This window comes from Myotis daubentonii, chromosome 1 (genome assembly GCF_963259705.1).
Source record: "Myotis daubentonii chromosome 1, mMyoDau2.1, whole genome shotgun sequence".
NCBI lineage: Eukaryota > Metazoa > Chordata > Mammalia > Chiroptera > Vespertilionidae > Myotis > Myotis daubentonii.
In genome coordinates this window covers 231026258-231050529 of record NC_081840.1, presented here as the reverse complement: position 1 = coordinate 231050529, position 24272 = coordinate 231026258, and the positions used below count along the sequence as shown (strand labels likewise).

General features: G+C 65.0%; 1 protein-coding gene across 2 annotated transcripts; it reads right to left on the bottom strand.

Moving 5' to 3' along the window:
- Positions 1 to 5933: 5933 nt before the first annotated feature.
- Positions 5934 to 22783, bottom strand: WFS1 (wolframin ER transmembrane glycoprotein). 2 transcript variants are annotated; one of them, XR_009450052.1, is made up of 9 exons: positions 22614 to 22783; positions 17247 to 17485; positions 14341 to 14423; positions 12912 to 13056; positions 12264 to 12434; positions 11555 to 11635; positions 10537 to 10688; positions 6650 to 8784; positions 5934 to 6600 (listed from the first exon to the last, which is right to left on the bottom strand). XR_009450052.1 is itself a non-coding variant. In XM_059675911.1 (8 exons), exons 2-8 carry the CDS (start codon positions 17482 to 17484, stop codon positions 6979 to 6981), a joined length of 2676 nt encoding a protein of 891 aa, XP_059531894.1. In that variant the 5' UTR covers position 17485; positions 22614 to 22783; the 3' UTR covers positions 5934 to 6978. The 2 variants fall into 2 exon arrangements, 1 of the variants encoding a protein (XP_059531894.1); XM_059675911.1 differs by having other exon boundaries at positions 5934 to 8784.
- Between the last annotated feature and the right edge of the window lie 1489 nt (positions 22784 to 24272).

The window sequence follows — 24272 nt, the reverse complement described above, 5'->3', positions numbered from 1 at the left end:
GGGGGTGGCAGGTGGGATCCTGCTGGGAGCTCCCGGCAATACTCAGGGGCTGGCACCCACATCGTGGCTGGGCGGGTGAGGGGGCCTAGAAGGCCAGGGACTCGTGGGGAGCGGGACCCCTGGGCTGGGTGGGCTGCAGGCAGGCTCCCCCTGGGTCTGCACACGTGGGCGGCCACGATGAGGCCGGGGAGTAAGGAGCCAGGAAAATTCCTTGGCTCGTGGAATGGGGAAACAGACAGCGGGACACACGGCCGAGCAACTTACAGCCAGATACCAGATACAGGCGGTCCCCGGGGCGGAAAGCCCCGGTGCCTAGCAACGGACAAAACCGGTGGCCTCTCCTCCCCTGGCATCGCGCTGTCCTGTGACCCCTGACCTTTCTCCCTGGAGATAATATCGAGGCCTCGGTTGGATTTCGGCTCCAGGCCCAGAGAAGCACAGAACCAGGTGGGTGCTGCCAGGACCAGCTGCGAGGACTAATGACCCGCCCTGGAGCCGGCCAATCGGGAGCCACGCCGAGAGGCCAGGCCGGGAAAGCTGATGCGCCTTCTACTGAGACCCTCCCCAAGCCCGCCCAACGCACAGCCTTTCAAAGCCTAAGCACAGGCCCGGAGCAGGCCCTTCCGGGAGCGGCCACGCCTTCCTCCCCCTCCTCTGTGTGCAGCTCCTAACTCTAAGGGACCCCAAGAGACTCGAAGCCAGGGGAGCACTGGGCAGCTGTACATCGTCCTGGCTAACCCCCTGGACCCGTCCCCCAAGCCCCCTTTCCCTGACTCCCCCGTGAGCTGGCAGCACCTACCTGGGCTCACTTCCTTCCTATAAGGTTTCTAGCGGCCAGAGCCGCCCGCCCCGCTCTCCGTTGCTGCTTCTGTCTGCGCCCCCACCCCCTTGTTTCGCTGTCCCAGCTTCCATAAGCACCCCTCCTCGTCACCTGGACTCTGCTGTGAGCTCTTTCCTGCACGAAGTCAAGAGCCCACACAGGCCAGGCTCTTTCCAGTAACAACGTGAAGTAATGCTCAGACCCTGCCCCCGTCTCCAGACCTCTCCGAACTACAGGCCATTGTCTGCTCAGATGAAAACGTCCCTGTCACCCTGTCTGTTCTCAGCCTGGGGGCGCCGAGGCCCTGACACCCACTGGGCTCCGTCCGTGAGCCGTGGCCGACATGTGGCCCACTGGGCGATGGGCCTGGCTGCCCGCCAGCATTCCTTCCCTCGACACCACCTTTCCGTGGGCCCCTGAGAGCCGTGCCCTGTGCTGAGGGGTCTGTGTACCTACGTCACCCCATTCCATCGCACAGCACCCCAAAAGAGGATGCTGTGACTTCCTGCACTTTGCAGACAAGGAGACAGAGACACAAAGAGGGGACTTTGCAGGGCTGTAAACCTGAGTCCTGGAGCCAGCCAGGATCGGGCCGGGCAGAATCACCACCCCAGGTCCCTGCAAGTGATTCTGATGGATGCCCGGCCACGGCTCCTGGGGGTCCTCTGCCCAGAACTAAGGCTGCCCCCACACCTGCCCCCAGAGTGTTGACCTAGAGCCGCCCCCCCCCCCCACCACCACCACCACCACCACATGTTGGGGCAGGGCCTGCAGAGGTTCAACCACCTGGTGAAAACTTGAACAAAGGCTCCAGCTTCGGGGTGGTTTCCTAGCAACCGAGCAGCTTTAAGAGCTCAGAATAATTGCCTGAGTTCTGAGTGATTCACTTCAAACAGCTCCATCCTTTTGGAAAAACAAAGCCCCATTATCTCCGCCTGGATCCATTAGAATGGGGCCCACACAGTCAGGTGATGCCATCTGATCAGTGCCTTTCAGGGAGGGGCTGAAAACCGTGGGCAAAAGGCAGCAACAAAAGTACAAATGGAGATGGAAAGGAACCCAGTTTTAAAATGATGCCCCAATGTCAATCAAACATGCAAAATAGGCATGGAAGTGCGAATCATTCACTTAGCACCTTTGCAAAGCCTGCCCGAGGAGCAGGTGACCGTGGCATCTGTGAGTGAGCCTCGCCTTGGACGGGCTGCTAGGGCGTTCTGGCCGGTGACGCTCTGAAAGAATTCACACCTGAGAGAAGAGATAGATGTGGAACGTTTATTTTTACTTTCCCCGAAGGGAAAGGGCCAGGTGCTGTTGGATGGCACAAGGCACCCAAGACAGTGGGCTGCTCTGTTATTAGGGTAAATGGCAGCGGGGCAAAGCGATAAAGAGAGGAGAGGGAATCGGGGAATGCACGTTGGCGTTTTCCAGCTCCCGGAGGCTGTCCTGCGGAGCCAAGGCTGGTCTGACCTTCAGCCATAGATGTCCTCGGGAGGCGTCTTCATCAGCGTCTTCACAGCCTGCAGAACGGTCTTAGAGCTAAGTTGCAAGGGGTTCGGAAGGGGGCAGCTTGGGTTTGAAAGGGAGGGAGAAGAGCCCTGCCACTAACCTGAAACTTTCCGGCCCGATTTCCCCGGAGTCATTAAAACTGCAGGGAGGAGGGGGACGCAAGAATGTAGCCTTGAAAGCAGCTTGGCTTGTCTTGCAGTTTGAACAGAGGGGCTGCTGGGATCAGAGGCGCTAACAGTCTTGGGGCTTCATTACCAGGTGCTTCTCATACGTTGAGGAAGGCCACAGCCAAGAGAAAGAAAGGCCTTCTCCTGCCCTTACATGGACCGCCGTTTATCTCCGCCAAGCTGTGTATTCGTTTATTCACCCAACAGATGTTCCCCGAGCACCTGCCAGGGGAGCTGCATGGGGGGCTGGGGAGGTTGGAGCAGGGCCCTGCAGCCCGCGGCTGATTCACAGCCTGGCGTTGATGGGCTGTGGGTCTCGGGACACCACCTACCCTGCTCTGCCTGTCTTCTCATCTACGGCATGTGGAGGCTGAGTCCCCCCTTGTGGGGCTGTGGGACTGAACAAGAAAATCTTTGCACACGTGGTCCGCACAGAGCCTGCCCCCCCCCCCCCCGCTCCTGCGTCCCCCAGCCAGAGCCCAGTAAGGGCATCACTGCTGTTCCCTTTAACTGAGGTCTTGCTACACCTGCCGCGGGCCAGCCTTCCCTGGGGAAGTAGGAACAGCTGTGTCCTCGCTGGGCGCAGGGCAGCCTGCAGGAGGGAGGGGTGCCGGGGGAGCTGGGGAGGGGAGCAGGAGGGGGTTTGCTGGAGCGTGGAGCCAGCAGGCTGACCCAGACGGCCAGCACCAGCCGGATGGTGGGTCCTGTGCTTCCCCTGGCCCCGGCCCTGCTGGCCAGAACCCGGATTTATTAGCCACGCAGGTGGGAGGGGAGTGGGGGGAGTGGGAGGGCCTCCCCCAGCTGCATTGGAACCTGGCACCCATCCCTCTCCATGGGGCCACCCCACTGGGTCTTTCGGGAGCAGCTCGGACGCTGCTACTGTCTCGTGGAAGGCCCGTGAGACCCTACGCTGACCCTGCCTGGGGTTCCCCTGGCCGGGGACCGGGTGAGGCCCAGCCCTGAGCAGGCAGCCGACATGCTGGTGCTCCCGGCCAGTCCGAGGCCACTCCATGGGCAGTGTCTGAGGAGGGCGCTCGACCCCAGGAAAACGCCGATTTCCTTGTGGCCCCGGAGGAAGGCGGGGCTCCCACCTTGGCTCTGCTGTGTCACTTTGGGCAAGACGTGGTGCCTTTAAGAATTCTCATGGAAAATGCTGGCGGGGGAGTATGAGACCTAGTTGCAAGGACCAAATGACTTCATGTAAGTGGTGCCCAACCCACGGTGGCTCAGACACCTAGGCCCCTGCCCCTGGCAGAGGGTGGTCAGGCCCCCCCCACCGAGGGACACCCAGTGCTGCCCCCTCCCCCTGCAGAGACACCTGGTGCTGCCCCCCCGCCCCCCCGCAGGGACGCCCGGTGCTGCCCGCCGCCCCGCCCAGGGACGCCCGGTGCTGCCCCCCCCCCCCCCCCCCCGCAGGGACACCTGGTGCTGGGTGCAGGCAGCAGCCTGTTTATCAACAGGAAGCGGCGACGGGAACACAGCAGGAGCCTTGGGACCACAGGGCCAGGGGCGGTCTCATGTTTACGGCTCATGGAAGCGTCCAGCCCCAGAGCCAGAGCGCGCAGCTGGCCAGGCCTGCGGGGCGGGGCGGCCTTCCAAGCCTCTTCTCCAAACTGTCCTCCTCCCGGAGCTCAGCGGCCTTTCCTGCCTGGGCTTCAGAGCCCGGAGGGGCTCCGGCTGCTGGCAGGGTGGCCCACCTCCACCCCGGCCTCTGACCTCGGCTCTGGGCGCGGGCCATGCCCGAGGCCTCCCGGGGCGCCCTGCTGTTGGTTAGTCTTCCTCTGGCCTCGCCAAGTCCAGCTCCTCCCCTTGCTCTCACGGTGGGCGAACCCACGTGCTCCCAGAAGCCACCTGCCCGTCTCCCACCCGGGCTGGGGTGCCTCCCTCCAGCTCCCATGGCACTTCCTGCTCCGAACTGGGGCCTCAGGTCTGACTCAGGTGGCTTTCCTGAGGGCGGCGTCTGCTCAGCATCGCAGCACAGTAAATATTTGTTCCAGGGCAGCCAGCGCCTTCGAGGCTCATTAGTTAAGTTAAATAAAGAATGTTTTAGCTGGTCAGTCACGGGTACTGGCCACGCTTTCCTGCATGTCAGGGACGAGGGCAGACAGTGCCTCCCGGGGTGCAAGGGGGCGGGTGCAGACAGCACCATCAGGCACCCCGCCCTCTGCCTGGATTAGGCCACTCTGATCAGCTCCACTCTAAACAGAGTTATTTTCACAAAGTTTAAGTTTCTAAGAAGCTAGAAGGTTCTGAAGTTCCATGAGTAGTTAACGCCTTTTAAAAACCCCATGTTTGGTGAGCATTCACTAGGGCCTGGCCCCATTCTAACCAGCCTGCAAGGAAAGGAACTCATCGGAGCCTAAACACCCGCGGCAGGTGCTGCTATGTCCCTAACTCACAGCGGCGGAAGCAGAGGCCTGGGAGCACGGCCTCTCGCCCCAGGTCGCAGGGCTGAGTCCGAGTGGGATCCCGTGGAGCGGCCGGCTCATCCGCTGTGCCTGCTGCGCTGAACTTACAGAGCACCTTCCCCCTTCGGACTGCAGTCCTGGGCGTTGAGTGTTTAAGGAGGTTGCATTGCTATGAAGTTTTGAAAACCACTGACTAAGCTCCGACTTCCTGTTTCCCAGGCTGGACAGAGGCCCGGGGATGGCCTGAGTGGCTGCTGGTCACGCCGGGGTTTGTGAAGGAGGCGGAAGTGTAATCCGGGGTCCAAAGCCCAACCCGGGCAATCCTCAGGGGCCCAGCCGCCCGTCCAAGCGCAGGTGGCTCTGCCCAGCACGGAGCGGGCCCTGGAAAGGGACAGGCCGCCTCGGCCACGCGGCTCTGCTGCTAGCGTGTGGCCGGCGTGGCCTCCTCCCCGAGCCCGTTTCTCTCCTGTGGCTGGTTCGGGGTGGTCAGTGCATCTCCCTCACACGGGGTTAGGACAGAGGTCACCTGTTTGCTCAGGAAGTGCCAGCCCCCCGCCCCCCACAGTTAGTGGTGAGTCTGGGGCGGGGAGGGGGGGGGAGTAAAGCTGACCTGTGAAGCATTTAGTGGCCTCAAATCTTTAGGATCAGAGAGGAGGTGGGGCTGACCTTTAACCTCACCCCCACACCGCCCAGGGATGTGGGGCTGCAGGATAAACAGGACGACGTGACGCCGTCCGGCACTGACCACAGGCCATGGTTTCTCAAGGCGCAGGAACACGCACGCGCTATTTCACCAGCGACTGGTTTCACAGATAACTGCGACCACGTGCGTTTCAGACGTGGCAGACTGCGGGCCAGCCGGGCGGTCAGCCACGAGGCAGGGCCCGGCCTGGAGGCAGGCTTGCCAACTCCTGCGTCGGTTCTGCTTGTTGTAACGCAAACTGCACTCGGCGCGGCACTCGGCGCAGGGCAGACCTGTCCTCGGGGCCGCGAGCAAGGCCTTCCTTTAAACAGAGGCAGGAGGAACGGACCGTGGTTCCAACACAGGCTTTATTCCGCTGTTCGGGGCCCCGCCGTTCTGCTCCCCGTGGGGACACGGCCAAGCTTTCCTCGGGGCCGGAAGGGACACCCCAGGTTCTGTTTCCTAGGCCGGATGGAGCCAGGCGAGACCCTCACCCGCTCCCCACTCCCCAGAGGCGGAAGGCAAGCTGTGGAGCAGAGCGCAGCGTGGACATGCTGTGCCCCTCGCTGCCCCTCGCCTGGCTCCGACCTGGAGGGAACGGGGGGCAGGGGTCATGTGACGGCTCAGAGAGCCCGCAGGGCTGGCAGACAGCTGTCGAGGCTTAGCAGCCACCAAATAAATAAGAAGTGTCATGTTGAGTTTACACAGCAGCACATTTAAGAACAAATCCACACAGAAGTGAGCAGGGCCGGGTGCTGGGGGGGAGGGAACATCACTGCAAAGTGCCTCTCGGGACAGGCGTCCGGTCCGCCCAGCACGCAGCCTCTCGGGGAGGTCGGGACGGGCGTCCGGTCCACACAGCACCCAGTCTCACTAGGGGAGGTCGGGACGCGTGTCCGGTCCGCCCGGCACCCAGCCTCACTCAGGGAGGTCGGGACGGGCGTCCGGTCCGCCCGGCACCCAGTCTCACTAGGGGAGGTCGGGACGGGTGTCCGGTCCGCCCGGCACCCAGCCTCACTCAGGGAGGTCGGGACGGGCGTCCGGTCCACCCAGCACCCAGTCTCACTCGGGGAGGTCGGGACGGGCGTCCGGTCCGCCCGGCACCCCGCCTCACTCAGGGAGGTCGGGACGGGCGTCCGGTCCGCCCGGCACCCAGCCTCACTCGGGGAGGGCAGGACAGGGTCAGGCCATGCATGCAATTTCCACGCCGCTGGGCATTCCAAGTGGCAGAGCTGAAGCAGGCAGCTGGCGAAGGAGGCCAGCTGTACATGACAAAGGCCCCTGCACGTGCACACACAAGCACACACACACACACGCACACTCAGCATTAGTGTTGCGCCGGCTGGCTGGACGGCTGCGCCCCGTCCTGCACCCCCAACCCGCAGGGACGCGCCCTCACACGGCCGACAGGAAGGGGAAGAAGAAGAAGTCGAAGGCGAACTTCACGGCGCCGTGCACGGTGCTGCGCCAGTCCTGCTCGATCTTCACGTGGCGCCGGGCGGGCGCCAGCTGGGCCATGCAGTTGAGGCAGCTGATGGCCTTGAGCTCGAAGACGGGCCACTTGCTGCCCAGGCGGCCCTCCAGGACGGTGCTGAACTCGATGAGGCTGCCCTGGCGCAGGCCCAGCAGCACCTCCTTGAACTCGCTGCTGGCCCGCAGCACGATGTCCTTGGTCACGTCGTCGTCCTCGGGGCCGCGGCTGCCGTTGGCGCTGAAGGGCATGCCCACGGTGATCTCAAACTTATAGCGGTCGAAGCGCTTGATGTGGCAGGGGTGCTTGGCCAGCCGCTTGAGGCGGCACAGCTCCTCCTCGGCCGTGGAGGCGTGGCCCGGGCTGCAGGCGGGGTAGGCCTCGCCGTACAGGCAGCGCATCCAGTCGCCGATGACGAACGGCAGCATGTTGATGGCCGACTCGGCGCTGTTGTCGATGTCCGTCACCCGCACGTACTTGAAGCGGCCCGTCCACGTGACCCGGTGGCCCTCCAGGTGGCTGCACAGGATCTGGGTGCGCGCCATGTTGGTCTCCTTCCAGGCCCGCGGCCCGCACAGGGCGCCGTACTGCGGCCAGGTCAGCGTGGAGTTGTACACCTTCATGCCCTCCGAGCGGTACACGTAGAACCAGCAGAACAGCACGATGGCCGAGACCCACACCAGGATGAGCTTGACCATGGAGCTCCGCGTCAGCGACCGGACCGTCTCCAGCACCGACAGGTTGGCCCGGCTCCACCAGCGCAGCAGCAGGGGCACGCTGCAGAGCGCCAGGGTGACCGTGACCTTGGTGAGCTCCAGCGACACGAACCAGAGGGCAAACTGCACCACGCCCACGAGCGCCAGGCCGGCCGCCAGCACCGGGAGCGCGAAGAGGAAGAGGAAGTAGCCGATGGAGGCGCGCACCAGCCCCAGGCCGGTGGAGTGGAGCAGGATGACCACGGAGAGCTCGCACCACATGAAGCAGACCAGGTAGGGCACCAGGTAGCAGTAGGTGCCCTGGAAGCGCCGCAGCTGCGCCATGCGGAAGAAGAGGAAGAGCAGGTAGACGTAGAGCAGGCAGGGCAGGCTGACGTTCAGGACGACCAGGTGGCCCACGGGCACGGTGAAGAAGGTCTGGCCCAGGAGCTTCAGGCCGCCCCAGTCGAAGGGCAGGCTGGGCAGGAGGGAGAGCAGGCCGGCGGCCACCTCGGTCAGCAGGGCCCGGCGGGTGTAGGGCTCGGCGGAGCTGCTCAGGCTCATGTAGCTGGTGGCGGTGAAGAAGACGGCCACCACGGCCAGCTCCGAGCAGGGGATGCAGTCCTTGCTGGCGATGGGGAAGGAGACGATGACGAAGGCGACGGACAGCAGGAAGTGCACGTAGGGCTCCAGGTGGTTCCAGCCGAAGTTCCCCTCGGCCTGCTCCACGTCCAGGTTGGGCTCGAAGCGCAGCAGCAGGCCGGTGAGCGTGCGGAAGCTCTCCCAGGCCTTGCTGTCCTGGAAGACCTTGAGGGTGCAGATCACCATGGAGACGAAGGACAGGTAGAAGACCACCAGGGGCACGAAGAAGGCGAAGAAGTCGATGGTCAGGTTGCTGACGATGAAGAAGAAGACGAGGGCGTTGATGTGGTGGGTGGGGACGATGGTGGACAGCCAGTGCATGCCCACGCGGGAGGCCATCTCGATCAGGTACTCTTTGATCTCCATGACGGCGTGCAGCGGGTACTTGACCACCTGTGGGGGGGGCGAGAGGAGGATGCAGCCAGGACCGGAGGCCGCCCCTCACGCCCCCCAGGAGGCAGCCACCCAGCTCTGGGCGATCACCCTGCTCGCCCACCACTGGCCCCGTCTGTGCGGGTCTTTCCACCGCAACGCACTCTCAGTGGGCCCCTTCCACCCATCCCGGGGCCCTCCCCTCCCCACGGGCCTCACTCTGTCCACACAACAGCACCCTGGGCTGCCGGGCACGGCTCATCTCCCCTGTGCCTCGGGGCGCCCCACCTGCCCAGGGGACAGGGACCGCACACCACAAGCCCACGCTGGGCTCCAAACAGTCCCGGGGGCAGCGGGGGCAGGGGCTCCAGAAAAGCCACGTGTGAAGGTGGAGAGGGGTGTGGCCGCCCACTGAGGGGAGGGGAGTCAACTGCAACAGGGCTGGGCGGGCGGGCCATGTTTGCTGGTGTCAGGAGACCCAAGGAACCAGCCACTCCCCCTAAACACACCCGCCCACCCCCCCACACACCCACCCCCCCATACACACACCTCCACCCCCATACACACACCTCCACCCCCATACACCCCCACCCACCCTCATACACCCCCCACCCCCATACACACCTGCCTACCTCCATACACACACCCCCACCCCCATACACACACCCCCACCCCCCCACACACCCACCCCCCAATACACACACCTCCACCCCCATACACACCCACCCACCCTCATACACCCCCCACCCCCACACACACCCCCACCCTCACACACACCCCCACCCCCATACACACCCACCCACCCTCATACACCCTCCACCCCCATACACACCCCGCATCCCCACACACACCCGCGCACCCCCCACACACACACCTCCACCCCCATACACACACCTCCACCCCCATACACACCCACCCACCCTCATACACACCGTCCTGCCCCCCATCCAGCACCGTGCTCTTGAATGTGCCCTGTCCTTGGGGTGCTCACTCAGCCGTCAGCGTGAGGTGGCGGCCATGCCTGCTGCCCTGGGCTGCGCACGTCTGCCTCCCCCTGGGTGCCTGGCTGAGCACTGTCTGGCTCCCGCAGGGCTCGCTGAGCTGTGTCCCCAGTGCCACCCCCTGGGCTGAGCCCCCCACCACTGAGGGTGGTCACACACATCCGTCATGCACAGACCCCGAGGGCTCTTGGGTGACTAATGGGTTTGTGAGGCCTGTCTGCCAGGCCCTGGGCTGGCCGACGTCTGCAAACCTGGCGCTCTCTGCAGGTGAGACGGGCGCCCGTGGCTCAGGCCAGTGAGCAGGGGAAGTGCGTGGAGGGCAGGTGGCCACCTGGTTTCTGCACCGAGGTCTCCGCAAGGACACACGGCTGTCACAGGCTGGCCCGCCACTCCTCGCTCTCCACACGTGCGCTCCTTGCTCGGTCAGGCCGTGTGGGGCAGGCCGTGTGGGGCTGCTCGCGGCCGACGGCGGAGAAGGGGTGCCCCCTGCCTCAGGCTGGCCCCGGTCACCTCCTCGCCACTCTGTACTCCGCCCGTCTCTCCCTGAGCCCCCGCAGACCTGGTAACCTGGTGTCCCTGCTCCCAGGTACCCCTGCTCTCCTGAGCACCCGCTCTTGTTCTGCAGGAGGCATCGTTGAGGAGCTAACCTCCATTCTCTCCCATAAACAATTTCTCAGAGTGACATCATCTAAATCACACTGGGCGGCCACGAGGCACCTGCTCCCCTCAGCGTTTCTCAGACACGGAGGTGCCTGGGGGTCGCTGCGCTCACCTTCAGGCGCAGGGGCAGGTCGTCGGGGCTCTTGCCCGCCAGCTCGTCGTCGTCGTCGTCGTCGTCCTGCAGGAACAGGTCGGTGGGGAGGATGCCCTGGGCGTACTTCTTGGTGATCTCCACGAAGTCGTCCAGCGCGATGTAGTTCTTGGCTAAAGCGGAGAGAACGGCACAGGCAAGGCCGTCACGCCTGGGCGGCAAGGCGGGCAGCGGCTGGGCCAGCTGAGGCAGGGGCTCAGACACCCCTCTCCGACCTGGGCGGTGGGTGAGGACCCGGCCAACGAGGAGGAGAGAGAGAGGCAGCCGGCTGCCCCCGGAACAGAGCAGGAGCCAAGGCCCCACCCTTAGTGCTGGATCTGCCCAGAGCTCCGGCCCCTTCCAGACACATTTCCCACCTGCACAGCGGGAAAGTGGACGTGCCCTCTGAACGATGCCCTCGCCCGCCCCCCATGCAACTGAGACCCTTAGGGCCTTTAACGTCCTGGGAGGACTGTTGCTGACCCGGGAGCTCCCGTTAGTGCTGAGCAGCCCTGGTCCCCCCACCACTGTCTTCTCCGAGTGGGTGCCCGGGGCTCTGTGACCAGGAGTGCACTCACACGCTGCTGCTGCACACGGGGGACCTGAAGGTGTCTTCTAATTGGACGTCCCGAAGGCACCCCAGCTCCCGGAGCCCCTGATCCTCCATCCCGTCCCCCCTCACACTCTGCCCTCTACCCCACAGCCCATGCTGGGCGGGGAGACCCCACTCTCCCTGCTGGGTGCCCCCCTTACCCTTCACTGTGAGCTGCCGCCCACCCTTGCTGACTGCCCAGGACCCGATGTGCCCGGGACCCGCAGGGACCATCCTGTCTGCCTTCCCGCTCAGACGCTTGCTCCCAGTGGGTAGGGGTCCAGGTCCCGCGCCCAGAACTGACACCCATCACGCCCCAAGACTGGGGACGCGGTGGACGCGGGCACGGGGTGGCGGGCACGGCTGTGTGGGAGCTGCCACGGGCAGAGGAAGTGCAGCTGTACTTACACTCGCTGCTGACCAGGCGCTCCAGCACCCGCCGCTGCTTCTGCAGGGACTTGGGGACAGGGCCTGGCTGTGCCCCTCCATCTGCAGGGAGAGAACGGAGCGAGGATGAAGGCGGGCAGCCCTCCGCAAACCAGCGGTGCACTCCTGGGGTCCCCAGCTCTGGGACCACAGGGCCTGCAGCCTCCGCTCTACGCCACGTCTCTGGCAGCCACCTCTCGGCCTCCACCCACTAGGGTGACTCAGTGCCCCTCTGGGCATAGTGTGTCCCCTTTATGGACACACTGAGACCTCTGGTCAGCATAACCGGCCCCAAACACTTCACTGGCGTTGTCCTTGCCAGGGTCCTCCCTGGCCTACACTCTGCGTCCCGTGTCCCAGCCCTACTGCTGGGGCTCCGTCCGGGTCTGCTCCAGGAGTGAACACAGCCGGCACCGGAATGTTCTGCCCTTTTGTCAACGTCCGTCCACCGACCACAACCCACCTGGGCTCTTCCCGTGTGCCACCCGCTGAGGGAGGACCCTCAGGAGGGCAGAGCGTGAGAGCAGGGAGTGGCTCCATCACCCAGCAGAGGGGCAGCGGGTGGAGCTGGTCACTGGGCTCCAGGTCGCCCCAACTGTCACACCGAGCATGGCCACCCGAGCCCCAGGCACAGGGTGTCCCCAGAAGGCCCCTCCCTAGGCCACGGGAGACCCCGGGGAAGGCCACGTACCGTGCTCGTTGACCTGACCCACGTTCTCCAGCAGCTCGGACACGGCCACCTGCTTCTTCCTCTTGGGGTTGAGCTTCCAGTACATGACCAGCGCCGCCTTGCGCACGGCCCGCTCCAGGTCGGTCTCGGAGGACAGTTGCTTCACCTCCTGCTCGTTCTCGGAGGTGATGCCTGAGGGACCAGCGGGCGCATCAGGGCCCCGTCCTGCCCCCGAGCCAGGCTCTGCCCGCGGGGCCCGGACGGGACTCATGCGAGGGGCGTCCCAGCCCCTTTGGTCACCAGGCAGAAAAGGACATCTGTCCACAAAGGACACTAGGCCCAGTCCCTGCGGGCGCCCACCACACCCAGCAGCCACTGTGGGTGGGCGGGGGCCACCTGTCCCTCCGCTCGCTCCTCAGACCCTGGTCCTCGTCCTGACCGGCTCCCTCACGGCCTCTGGGAACTACCGGCTCTGACTCCGCCGTGGGGGACGCACTGACCTGCTCGGACAGTGCACGGACAGCCTGCTCAGGAAGGAGGCCGGTGGGGAGGGACGCTGGCCACCACCACCGCCCATTCGGGTTTCAAGGCATCTGCCCACATCTGAGCTGTGGTTTGGCAGGCGGCACACATCCCCTGGGCAGCTGCTCAGAGCCCCGCCGCACCCACCTTTTCTGTCTGCCAGGCAGCGGCGGAGCAGCTTGACGGCCTCGCGTCGGCCCTGCTTGGCGGCCAGGGTCAGCCAGTCCACGGCCGTGCAGTTGTTGAGCTCCTCATCCGCGTCGCCTGCCAGCTGCAGGTAGTGCTTCCCCACCTGCCAGGGAGACACCGTGTAAGCCGTGCTCAGCAGGGGCTCCTCCTCCTCCTCCTCCTCCTCCTCCTCGCCCCTGACCTGACCCCCCCAGCTGACCCCGCCCCTGACCTGACACCCCCCAGCCGGCCCCGCCCCTGACCTGACCCCCTCCCAGCCGGCCCCGCCCCTGACCTGATCCCCCCCAGCTGGCCCCGCCCCTGACCTGACCCCCTCCCAGCCGGCCCCGCCCCTGACCTGATCCCCCAGCCGGCCCTGCCCCTGACCTGATCCCCCAGCCGGCCCCGCCCCTGACCTGACCCCCCCAGCCGGCCCCGCCCCTGACCTGACCCCCTCCCAGCCGGCCCCGCCCCTGACCTGACCCCCCCAGCCGGCCCCGCCCCTGACCTGATCCCCCCAGCCGGCCCCGCCCCTGACCTGACCCCCCCAGCCGGCCCCGCCCCTGACCTGACCCCCCAGCCGGCCCCGCCCCTGACCTGACCCCCTCCCAGCCGGCCCCGCCCCTGACCTGACCCCCTCCCAGCCGGCCCCGCCCCTGACCTGATCCCCCCAGCCGGCCCCGCCCCTGACCTGACCCCCTCCCAGCCGGCCCCGCCCCTGACCTGATCCCCCAGCCGGCCCCGCCCCTGACCTGACCCCCCCAGCCGGCCCCGCCCCTGACCTGACCCCCCCAGCCGGCCCCGCCCCTGACCTGACCCCCCCAGCCGGCCCCGCCCCTGACCTGACCCCCTCCCAGCCGGCCCCGCCTCTGACCTGACCCCCTCCCAGCCGGCCCCGCCCCTGACCTGATCCCCCCCAGCCGGCCCGCCCCTGACCTGACCCCCCCACAGCCGGGCAACCTCAGGCTTCCTGGACCTCCTGCCTTCCCTAGTGCCGGACCAGCCTCCCCTGTCACTCAGGCCAAGAAACAAGGTTGCAGGAACAGGGTCCCACTGGCATCTGCACTACGCTGGGCCTGTGGGACCCTCAGGGCACCCACTCCTCACAGACACAAGGAGGGCGTGGCACCCCCTCCCCAGATGCAAGGAGAGTGGGGTGGGGCAAGGACAGGTGTGGGCAGGACACAGGAGAGTCATGTGAGCTCCCCAGAGAGGCGGCAGGAGCGACCGGGCACAGAGACACACAACAACGGGGGCCAGGCACATGGCGGCATCACCACGCTGCACCCAAGCCCGTCCACACGGCACCGACCTCCGGCACCAACCTCCATGGCCACAGAGCTCTCGTCCAGGCCCGCTGTTCTGGGGACCACGGCCTGAGCCTCCCACCAGACACCGCCGTCCTCACCTCCGTCTGTGCCTTGGGGTCCCCGGCCTTGGCCCTCTCCAGGACTTCTTCAAAGGGGGTTTCCACGTCTCCCTTCACGGGCCCTTTAACAGGAAAGCAATGTCACGGAGCCGGCATGTTGCTGGGCAGGGGCCGGGAGGACAGCAAGGACGGCCAAACCTGGAGCACTTCTCCGTGAAAACCCGCGTCGGGAGGTGAGAGAAGACGCCCCATGGTGCCCCACACGGAGGAAGGACAGCAGCTGGGCAGTCAGCTCATTCTCTGCTCCATCTCTGGGCGCCTGGGGAGGACGGGGCCACAGACCCGAGTCCCCCGACCTCCCTCGGCTCACTGCCTGACTGCAGCACTAGGAGGCCCCACCTCAACACCGAACCTGCACCCCGATGCCCTCCACCCCCCCACACAGACCAAAGGCACGTTTTCTGAGATTGCAGTCTATACACACATGTTTTTTGGAAGCCACAATCAGTGCGCATGCATTTTGAGATAAATTTTTATAATATGAGTTATAACCAATTCCCACATCGACCTGTGGTGGGACTTACCATTCCCATGGCTCGGAAATCCCGCTGAGGGACAGCCAGTGCGCTCGCACAGCAGGACGCCCCCAGAGCGCCAGGCCTCGAGGGGATTCCGGTCCCCTCCGCTTTATGAGGGGCCACACGCCATCCTGCGTGGCATTGTGGGGCTGTTCTCTGAGCTGACGACCAGGCCCAAGCGCCCGCCCAAACCCCTCATGCTTGTGCCGCAGGCCACTTTCTAAGACTGAGCCCGTGCCAGCAGCACCACGTCCCTCACCAACCTCACTGTCCCCTGCCCGCAGCGCTCGTGCTCGGAACCAGTTTCTGAAAAAGATCCCCTTTATCATCCCCTATCGGTGATTGACAACCAGTGCTCAGGGCCTCCTGCTGTGCGGGGCACAGGGAGGGGCGGGGCCTCCTGGGTGCGGGCACAGGGAGGGGAGGGGCCTCCTGGGTGCGGGCACAGGGAGGGGAGGGGCCTCCTGGGTGCGGGCACAGGGAGGGGCGGGGCCTCCTGGGTGCGGGCACAGGGAGGGGAGGGGCCTCCTGGGTGCGGGCACAGGGAGGGTAGGGGCCTCTGATACTGGACCCCACTCCTTGACCCCTCACCTGCCCAGGGCACCAGCAGCCTCGCAGCCTGTGCCCAGGACGCCTGCATGGTCCGGTCCTTCCTCCCTCACACACCCAGCATCTCCCCTCCCGCCCGCTGTCTCCGCACCTGGCTGGACAGGCCCCCGGACAGCGCTGGGGGAACACTTCCTGGCAGTCTGCACCCTCACCTAACGGTGCCGCCCCCCATCCCTGTCTGTGGCCCCGCAGCTCCCCAGGCGAGCACTTGGCCTGGTGCGAGCAGCGGGAGCCTCGGGGACTCGGCGGTCCTGCGGCTGTGGTCAACTGCTGTCACTGCACAGCCCAGATGTGGGGGGCGGGGACCCCGAGGCGGCCAACCTGCCCAGGACTTGTCCTTCCCTGTCCTCCCTTCCCCTCCTTTCCGCCCCCCTCAGGGGCAGGACCACACAGAAACCACATGCTGCCTGACTTCTTATCTGAAACTCCCAGGCCTGACTCCGTCCCGCCAGGGCCGGGCCTCTGCAGCCGAGGAGGAAGGCGTGTGGCTGTGCTGAGATTCCGCCCGGCCCTGGCCCGCCCAGCGCTTGGCGGTAAAAGCAGACGCTCGGGGCTCCCCGAGGAGACGGCGATCAGAGTGCCCGTCGGGGCTGGCCCAGCAGGAACTGGACGGGAGCCTGGTCTGCGGCACCGAGCCCCGGGGCCCAGGCTTGGGGGGCGGGGCCGGGAGGACAGAGACTCGGGTGGCCCTGCACTCGCCGCGGTTCCCTCATCTCCAAGTGGGTAACAGCAGCACCCCCCTGCGGGGAGGGGTCACACCACACCTGGGGACAGCGACCCCACGGCGGTGCTCGTCACAGTGGGGCGCTGCGTGGGGCCCTGTGAGCTGGGGAGCCACCTTGGCAGCGGCCTCTCCGGGGAAAACATCCTGATGGGCTGGGCGCGCTGGAGAGGGGCGGAGAGCGTGACCAGGCGGACTGGGGGCTGGGCTGCCGCAACTCACAGACCCCCTGGGGGAGACGCAGCCAGGAACAGGAGAGCCGGCACAGGGCCCGCCCTATGGTGGTGGGGGAGAAAAGGCAAGCATCCCCCAACACGCATGCGCCAACACGCGTAGTTTGTGGCATAATCTGATACACACACAAGCCCCCAAACACAGACACATAGCCCTGAGCTGACCTTATGGTCAATCACCAAAGAGGTGTTCAGTGGGGGTCATAAAACTCGATGGACGCACTCATGTGCAAGGGACACCCCAACAGGAGGCCGGAAAGGGACCTCAGTGAAGGAGCCAGGGGCCAGGAGACGCATGGTGACATGCATGAAGCCTATCAAGTACCACAGCTCAAGATCCAGCCCGTCTCCGGGGGCCACCAGGCAGGTCCCTGCAGGGCGAGGGGCGGGGACTCAGCAGGCCCGGGCCTGAGGAATGTCCCTCCAGTGCACAAGGTCCCGGCGCCCGCACAGCCCTCGCGGATGCCTCAGGCTCAGTACCACCCTCCCACTTCACAGATGCAGAAATGGCTGGGTGACCCTCAAAGGCACCCAGCACAAGGCTGCCAGCCCAGCCCAGTCACTCCTCCGCTAGTCTCTGGAGAGGTGAGGAGAGTGTGATCGGGGGGCTGGGCTTCGGTAACTCACAGCCCCTCTGGGGGAAATGTAGCCCATCTGCGAGGTCCCTCCGGGCCATGGCACACAACAGACACAGAGTCAGGACTGTGTGTCCGCGAGGACTCAGGGCTCACCCTGCACTGTGCCCAGGGAGCAGCCCCAGCCTGGGCTGAGGACCACCCAGCTTCCCTGGCCCCGAACCCTTACCCGTTCTATCCACTCCTTCTCGGCTCCTGGCACGAGGGGCCTGGGGTGCTGCTGGGGCCCCGGCTTCTCCCATATCTGGTCCAGGTCCAACTTGGGGTCCAGGAGCTCTGGGCGCTCCACTCTTCTCCTGTTTCACGGAGGAAGTGCCATTGAGCCGGGAGCGGGCCTGGGGCTGTGCCGGTGGCGGTGGCGACGGCTGTGGGCGGGAGGGACTCGGAGGAGAGGCGCTGGCGTCCATCCTGCCGGGAGAAAAGCTGTGGGTCAGACACACCAGGACCGCCCAGCTGGGCCCGCTCAGGCCTCCTCTTAGGGAAGGAAAGGAGACGGCGAGGGAACGGCGGAGGGCTGCCCAACATCTCTGCGTGATCTCTCAGCCTCCCACAGCCTCGTAGGACCGTCCCCACTCACAGAGGAGGAAACCGAGGGAGCAAACGCACTCGAGGCCAGTGCTGTCCGGCTCCATGGGCCCAGCAGTCGGGAGCTCAGGCCCCAACATCTGAGACCTCGAGTCCCCGCCTCACGGGGCACGAGCCACACGGCCTGGTGTCCCCATCTGAGCAGCGAGAGGGATGCCCTGAAGCAGCCTGGCCTCCATGACCGTCCACCCCGAGTCTGCAACGCTGACCTGACTTGGGAGAGGGGCTCGCAGAGGTAACTAAAGCTCTTTGGAGGAGGGCATCGGGTGTGGCGGAGCCCTAATCCACGAAGGGTGTCCCTGCCAGGAGAGGAGGGAACAGAGACACAGAGGAGACCACGGACCGGAAGGCAGAGGCAGGACTGGAGCGGTGCAGCTGCGACCCAGGACGTCAGAGTCACAGCAGCTGGAGGCCAGGAAGGATTCGCCCCCGAGGCCCCAGGAGCAGGGGGGGCAGGGAGGGAAGTGGGGGCAGGAACCACAGTCGGTGGGACTGGGATGAAGTCAGACTGGCCCAACTCCAGGCCAGAACCGCAGGACAGATCTCAGAGCGCCAACACCACCAGAGAGGAACACACACAGAAAAGCAGGTGACGTAAGCCCCGTGGTGTCTGAGAGGATCCTGGGACCGGCTCATGATGGGGGGAGGGGGAGGCTCAGTCAGTCCACAAAAGCAGCTGCTCAGGCTGGTGGCAGTGTGGACACAGACACCGCCGGCACGGTGAGGACAGCCACGGTCACAGACCCTGGGCTGGATGCTGGCCCTGGGCCCTGGCTGGGCTTCGGGGACATAACCCGCTGACATGGCTGGCCCCCGTGTGCGCGGTGGGGATCCTGCGAGGCCCCTCCCAGACTCCAAGCCCATCCGCCCTCCTCACTGAGGTGAGGACGCTGAGCGCGGAGCGGGCAGAGGCTGGCAGGGAGGGCGCCTGGCCCCCTGACCTGCCACAGCTCCCTGCCCTTGGCTCCGCCCCACCAGCTGTGCAGCCCTGAGCGGGCCTCGCCCCTCTCTGCACCTCAGTCTCCACTGTAAATGGGCTGCCACCCATGCTTGGGGGCACTGGGGACCAAGTGAGACCAGACCACGAGGTGCATGGGGAGGGGGGCCGGGGGGGGGCATGAGGGTCCCGGACATGTCCCAACACCCAGCTCCGAGCATCGAGCTGATGGGGTCGGTGACCGACATGTCTCTAGTGGGGCCTCACAGCCGAGTCTGCCCCGTCCCCAGCTACACATGGTCCCACAGATCTGATCTGTGTCCATCAAAGAAGCCTGACGATTCCGATGTGGACACTCCTGCCTCAGAGGGAGTCAGCCCTTGTTGTAAAACACCCCCCACTCCCACCCCGGTGCAAACCTGCAGCGCGGTCAGGCCACGCAAATCGGCCCACAGATCAAAGCAGTGCAGGCCTGTTTCCAAACCCCAGGCTCCGGGAGCCAGACCACGAGGCCACTTCTGCAAAACTCATCATCAGCGGCATGTGCAGACCCAAGTGCGTGCCCCGGCCGTGGGCGGGACACTGGCGGTGACGCGGCATACACAACCAGGCCCTGCGGGCCACGGCCGACCTGAGCTGGCAAACACGGCAGGACTTGAACCCTGGGGCCACGGCTACTGGCCATCTCCGTGGCTCCTGCTGCCCCAGAATCAAGTGCCACCTTCTTGGAATGGCAGAGGGCAGCTCGCCTGAGTGAGAGCTGACTTATGCCGGGCATTTCTGCCGTTAATGACAACAAACATGTATCTGGAAGGTGCTCTGTTCCGGCACTTCCCACAGACTTCTCGGGGGTCCTCGCGTCCTCGCGGCCCGTCGGGTAGGCAGTAATATCCGGGTGTTATAGGGGGAGACACGGCTTATGCTTCACCCCCCGCCGGTTTCACAGAAGAGGAAGGGCGGGGCCAGGAAAGCAGCCACAGCTCAGTGTGGGCACTGGAATTCCAACCCGCAAAACAAGGGGCCCCTGCAACCCGACCCCCACGGCCTTCTCTTCCCTGGTCCACTCCCCCCAAACGCGGTGCTCCTCCAGGCCCACAGTCCCTGCAGGGCCCCCTCCTGCTGTGGGTCTCGGCTGCCCAGCCCGGCCCCGTCCAGAGGGCGGTAATGGGTGCTACCGTCCCTCCAGATGCTGCCGCACTAGACAGCTGTTAACAGCTGTACACGAACACTTAAAGCTGCATGCTGTGTACACACGTTTAAACAACAGAAGAATGTGTGTAACACTGTTAGGCGGGATTCCAAGCAGCATGACGTCTATTTAGGATGAAAACAAAGCTTATCTACAGAAAAAGATGGAAGAAAATGCCTCCACAAGGTAAAAACTGACTATCTCTGGGTGGAGGGATTACGGGGGTTTTTACTTAACTCTTTTTCTAAATGTATTTCCCTCATTTTGTGTAACGGATGTGCAAGGTTTTGGGGATTACAAGAATGTTTTTAAATGCACCTCTGGGAGCCCTTAAGGGTGCGGGCCCAGGGGTTCCAGAGCCTGGGATGTCTGCTCGGCCCAGCCCCCGGGCACAGGGCGGCCCCTTAAGACAAGGGCACCAGGCCCTTGGAGGCTCCCTGGTACCTATTTTTGCCCCAGGGTATTAAGGGCCAAACCAAGGAACATTCCCAAGTGCCAAGTTCACAGGAACAAAGGGCAGGTCACGGGGAATGTCCAGCCGCAGCATCTGGCACGGTGAGGACAGCCACGGTCACAGACCCTGGGCTGGATGCTGGCCCTGGGCCCTGGCTGGGCTTCGGGGACATAACCCGCTGACATGGCTGGCCCCCGTGTGCGCAGTGGGGATCCTGCAAGACCCCTCCCAGACTCCAGGCCCATCCGCCCTCCTCACTGAGGTGAGGACGCTGAGTGCGGAGCGGGCAGAGGCTGGCAGGGAGGGCACCTGGCCCCCTGACCTGCCACAGCTCCCTGCCCTTGGCTCCGCCCCACCAGCTGTGCAGCCCTGAGCGGGCCTCGCCCCTCAGTCCCAACTGCACTCCGGGCACCTGGCCTGCGCCTGGCACTTCTCGGGCCCCCCTGCCTGGAGAGAGCTCCTCAGCCCGGACAGGAAGGAGGACACCTGAAGACACAACCACGGAGGTGGAGCCGGCCTCAGTCTGCGGTGGAAAGAGCCAGGGTGGGGATTCTGGAAGAGAGGCCGGGACGAAGCCTTCAGGACGGGCAGGCACGAGCCAGGCGAGGGTGGAGGAAGGCGGTGTCGGCCATTCCAGAGGGACTGCCCAGCAGAAAGGGCAGTGGAGGGACAGTGAGCCGGCAATGTGGCCAGAAAGTGTCGGTGGCGGAGGAGTGGCCTCCGGGGAAGGGGACAGGGGGATGAGAGGAGGCTGACTGGGTGGCAGGGGAGGGTCCTGAGGGCCTGAAGGAGTGCCAGGCTTCTGGCCGGAGGAAGTGAGGGCAGTGCTGAGCAGCTAAAGAACCAGTGAGGCTGTGTGGGGACAGGATGGGGGCACCAGGAAAGGGGGCAGGTGGCTGTCCAGGGAAGGGGACAGAGGCCCGGCCCAGCTCAGGCCGCTGAGCACAGCTCCGGAGCCGGGAGAGACGGGGGCACCACTAACTGAATGTGAGGGCGGGGACGCAGAGGGGGGCTGGGTCTGTGGCTAAGGACCACGGCGGCAATGCTACTTTCTGAGGCGGGGACGGGGGAGCCGTGTAAAGCAGAAAACCCCCTCTGTATTAGGATTCCTCTTGTCACCAGCATCGGGACCAGGGTTTGGTCTCTGTCCTGCAGCACAGGCACTTTGGGGGCCAGGACTGGGCTAGGCTCCCCTCTGTGACTGTGGCCTGGGAGGGCAGAGGAGGCCTGAGCCGGACTTCCATCCTGGGAAGCAAGGTGAGAGGTGGTCGCCTAGCAACCTTTCCTGGGTCCACCTGCTGGGGGAGGGGAGGGGGGAAGACAAAGGAACTTCTGTCAAAATCCCTGGTCAGACACCTTGGGGCTCCCAGGAGAACCCCGGGCGGGGACACCAGCCAGTGTGGCCTCCAGCACGGCCCCTGCACTGGGTTGGGGGTGGGGAGGGAGTGGGGGGCAGTGCGGTGGGCAGCCTGCACAGAGGGACTAGGACTCTGTGAGTGATGGATCGGGGCAGGAGGGAAAGCCCTTCCCACGGGCCGGCCGAACTCCAGGGGTCAGTGTCCAAGGTGAGGACAGGCGGGGCTGCTCCGGGGCAGGTCACCAAATCCCAGCCAGCCTCTGCTTCCTCGCGGGAAAGCGCGACTCCTACCCCCAAGCTGACCAGGAGGGCCAAACCGTGCACAAATGCTCGTTCCTTTAAAGGGCTGGGTCAGATTCCCCAGATTCTCATCTTTCAAAACAGAAACTATGGTTCGGCCCGCTCCCCCCCGCCCCCCCCTTCCCCAGGAGTGGGGTGCGGTGGGGCGAGGCGGGTGGGGGTAGCTGTCACAGTGTCCCCGGGGGCTGCTGCTGCTCAGGGGGCCGGTCCCCACTCGGGGCCTGAACCCACCAAGCCCCTCGGGCCCTTCCGGCGGCCCGGCGGGAACTGGAGGCGGCCCTGGGTCCCACCGACGGCGGCCGCGGGGGAAGGGCCATGACGGGGCAGCTCGGGACGGTGCTGTGGGGACGGGCGGCCGGGCCAGCCGGCGGGTCCCCCCCAGCCGCGGGCCGCCTGCCTTTCGGGCTTTGCCGCCCCACACGGGGGTTCCGCGGCGAGGCCCGAAGGGCCAAGGGCGTGAAGTGCTCGGAGCGCGCTGTGCCCCACGATTCCCGGGGCGCTGGGGCGCTCACCCGCCCCCCCAGGAAGACCCCACTCAGGCAGGGGTCGCCGTGCGGCGGCGGAGAGGGCGGGACTCCCGCCTTTCCCTTTCGGGGAAACTTGCAGAAATGGGGACCGGCCGCCCATCTGCTCATTTGGGGAAACTGAGGCCCGAGACGGGCGGCATCTCTTTCCATCCCCCCGCGCGGCCGTCCCCGGTTCCGAAGTACTCACCGGCCCGCGAGTGGGCCGCACGCGGCGCCGCGCTGGCTCTCGGGCCTCCCGGGTCGCAGCAAAGTTGTCGAGAGGAGCCGGACTCGCCGCGGCCGGAGAGAAGCAGCCGGGACGAGCGGGCGGCGCCAGCAGCAGCCACGGCCCGCGAGTGAGGCCCTCCGCGCGGAGAGGGGCGGGGCCGGGGGCGGGGCCACGGACGGCGCTCCACTCCCGACGCGGCTGGGAGGACGCGGCGCTGGCTCAGCCCGCTGAGCGGCCGGCGCGCCTGTCAATAACTGCGCACTTCCGCCAATCACAGCGCGCCTCGCCGGGCTGTGGGCGACTCGTCCTCCCCTGCACGGCCAGGCTGGAGGGCGCCGGGGGCCGGTCCAACTGCGAAAGTTTCCGAGCCGATTCGGGCCTCGGCCCCGCCCCGCCCCGGCCCCGCCCCGCCCCGCCCCGCCCCGGCTGGGAGAGACCTCTGTTCTCTGTCTATAACAGGTGGTTGGTGGGACCCGTGGACAAAACTCGTGCCACTTTCACCCACCACTCTTCAGGTTCATTACACTTGCTGTTGCAATGGTAACTAACAGGTTGGGCGCCTACTATGCGCCAGATGCCTTCATTCCAGGCCCGCTAGGAAGAGGGGGCTCCCCTGCTACAGCAGCAGGGGTACAAAAATGTGGCCAAGCGTCGCTTTACATGTAAAAAATCAAATGCACGTAGCGCTCTTTTCACAAGGTAATTGGGGGGCGCGTTTAAAAATGTGTATTAGCCCAGGGAGCGAGGCAAGGCCAGGCAGCTTGAGAACCCTCTTCTGCGGTCCTGACCCGATCTGAGGGGTGTGGTTTGGAGATGGGGGCAAAGGTCTATCCCTGAGGCAGTGAGGCCCTGGGCCGGGCCTGTGGCCGGGTGTCTGCTCCATGTGTGGTCCTCACGGCCACCTGAGCTCAGGGGGGTTGCCAGCGGCATGCTACCAGCATGTTGGGAGCAAAGATTCCGATGCTTTTGGAGATGACCTCCAACCACTGAACACATTGCCCCGGGGCTTTTGTCAACGCTGCACGCTTCAGGTCCCTCACCTCATTTCATTCCCCAGCTGCCCGCTCCAGCTCTCCCCCTCCCGGGTCCTCCTCTGATGCCCTGAGGCTCACAGGAAGGAAAGAGATCCGCACCAGGCAGCACCCCATCCCGCCCCAGGTTCAGGGAGTTTTCATTTTACCCCAATGACCCAATGAGGCAGGTGCACCGGCTCACTTTTATTGATGAGCAAATTGAGGCTCAGATACAGAACTCCTTCCCTCCTTATAATACACGAATGACAGGAAAGTTGGCTAATTACAAAAGGTAGAAAGAATTAAAAATAACTCAGCAATTACGGCTCACATTTTGGGGCCTCTGCATATTTAAGAAAGGGTTTCCAACACCTGCTGCCGACACTGCATGCGTAGGTGCACGTGCGAGACCGTTTCACCAGGGCAACGACACCCTGACCCCACTCCTTGTGTTCATGTGAAGTCCGAGGGGCAGAAACATTGGGTCCTGGGGGCTCTTCAGATCTAAAGATACATTTACCAAAGCAGGTTTCTCAGATCTGTTTCCAGGCCACCGCTGAGGGCTTGGGAAATCACTGTAGGGTTGTTTTTCCCAATTCCTTCCCAATATGGTGACTGAAAAGTG

Coding starts and splice junctions, on each gene's coding strand:
- WFS1 (XM_059675911.1), bottom strand. CDS start 17,484: ATGGACGCCAGCGCCTCTCCTCCGAGTCCCTCCCGCCCACAGCCGTCG. Junction 12,435..12,911: donor CTGCCTGGCAGACAGAAAAG/GTGGGTGCGGCG, acceptor CTGGTCCCTCAG/GCATCACCTCCGAGAACGAG. Junction 8,785..10,536: donor ACCTGCCCCTGCGCCTGAAG/GTGAGCGCAGCG, acceptor CCCCCCCCACAG/GTGGTCAAGTACCCGCTGCA.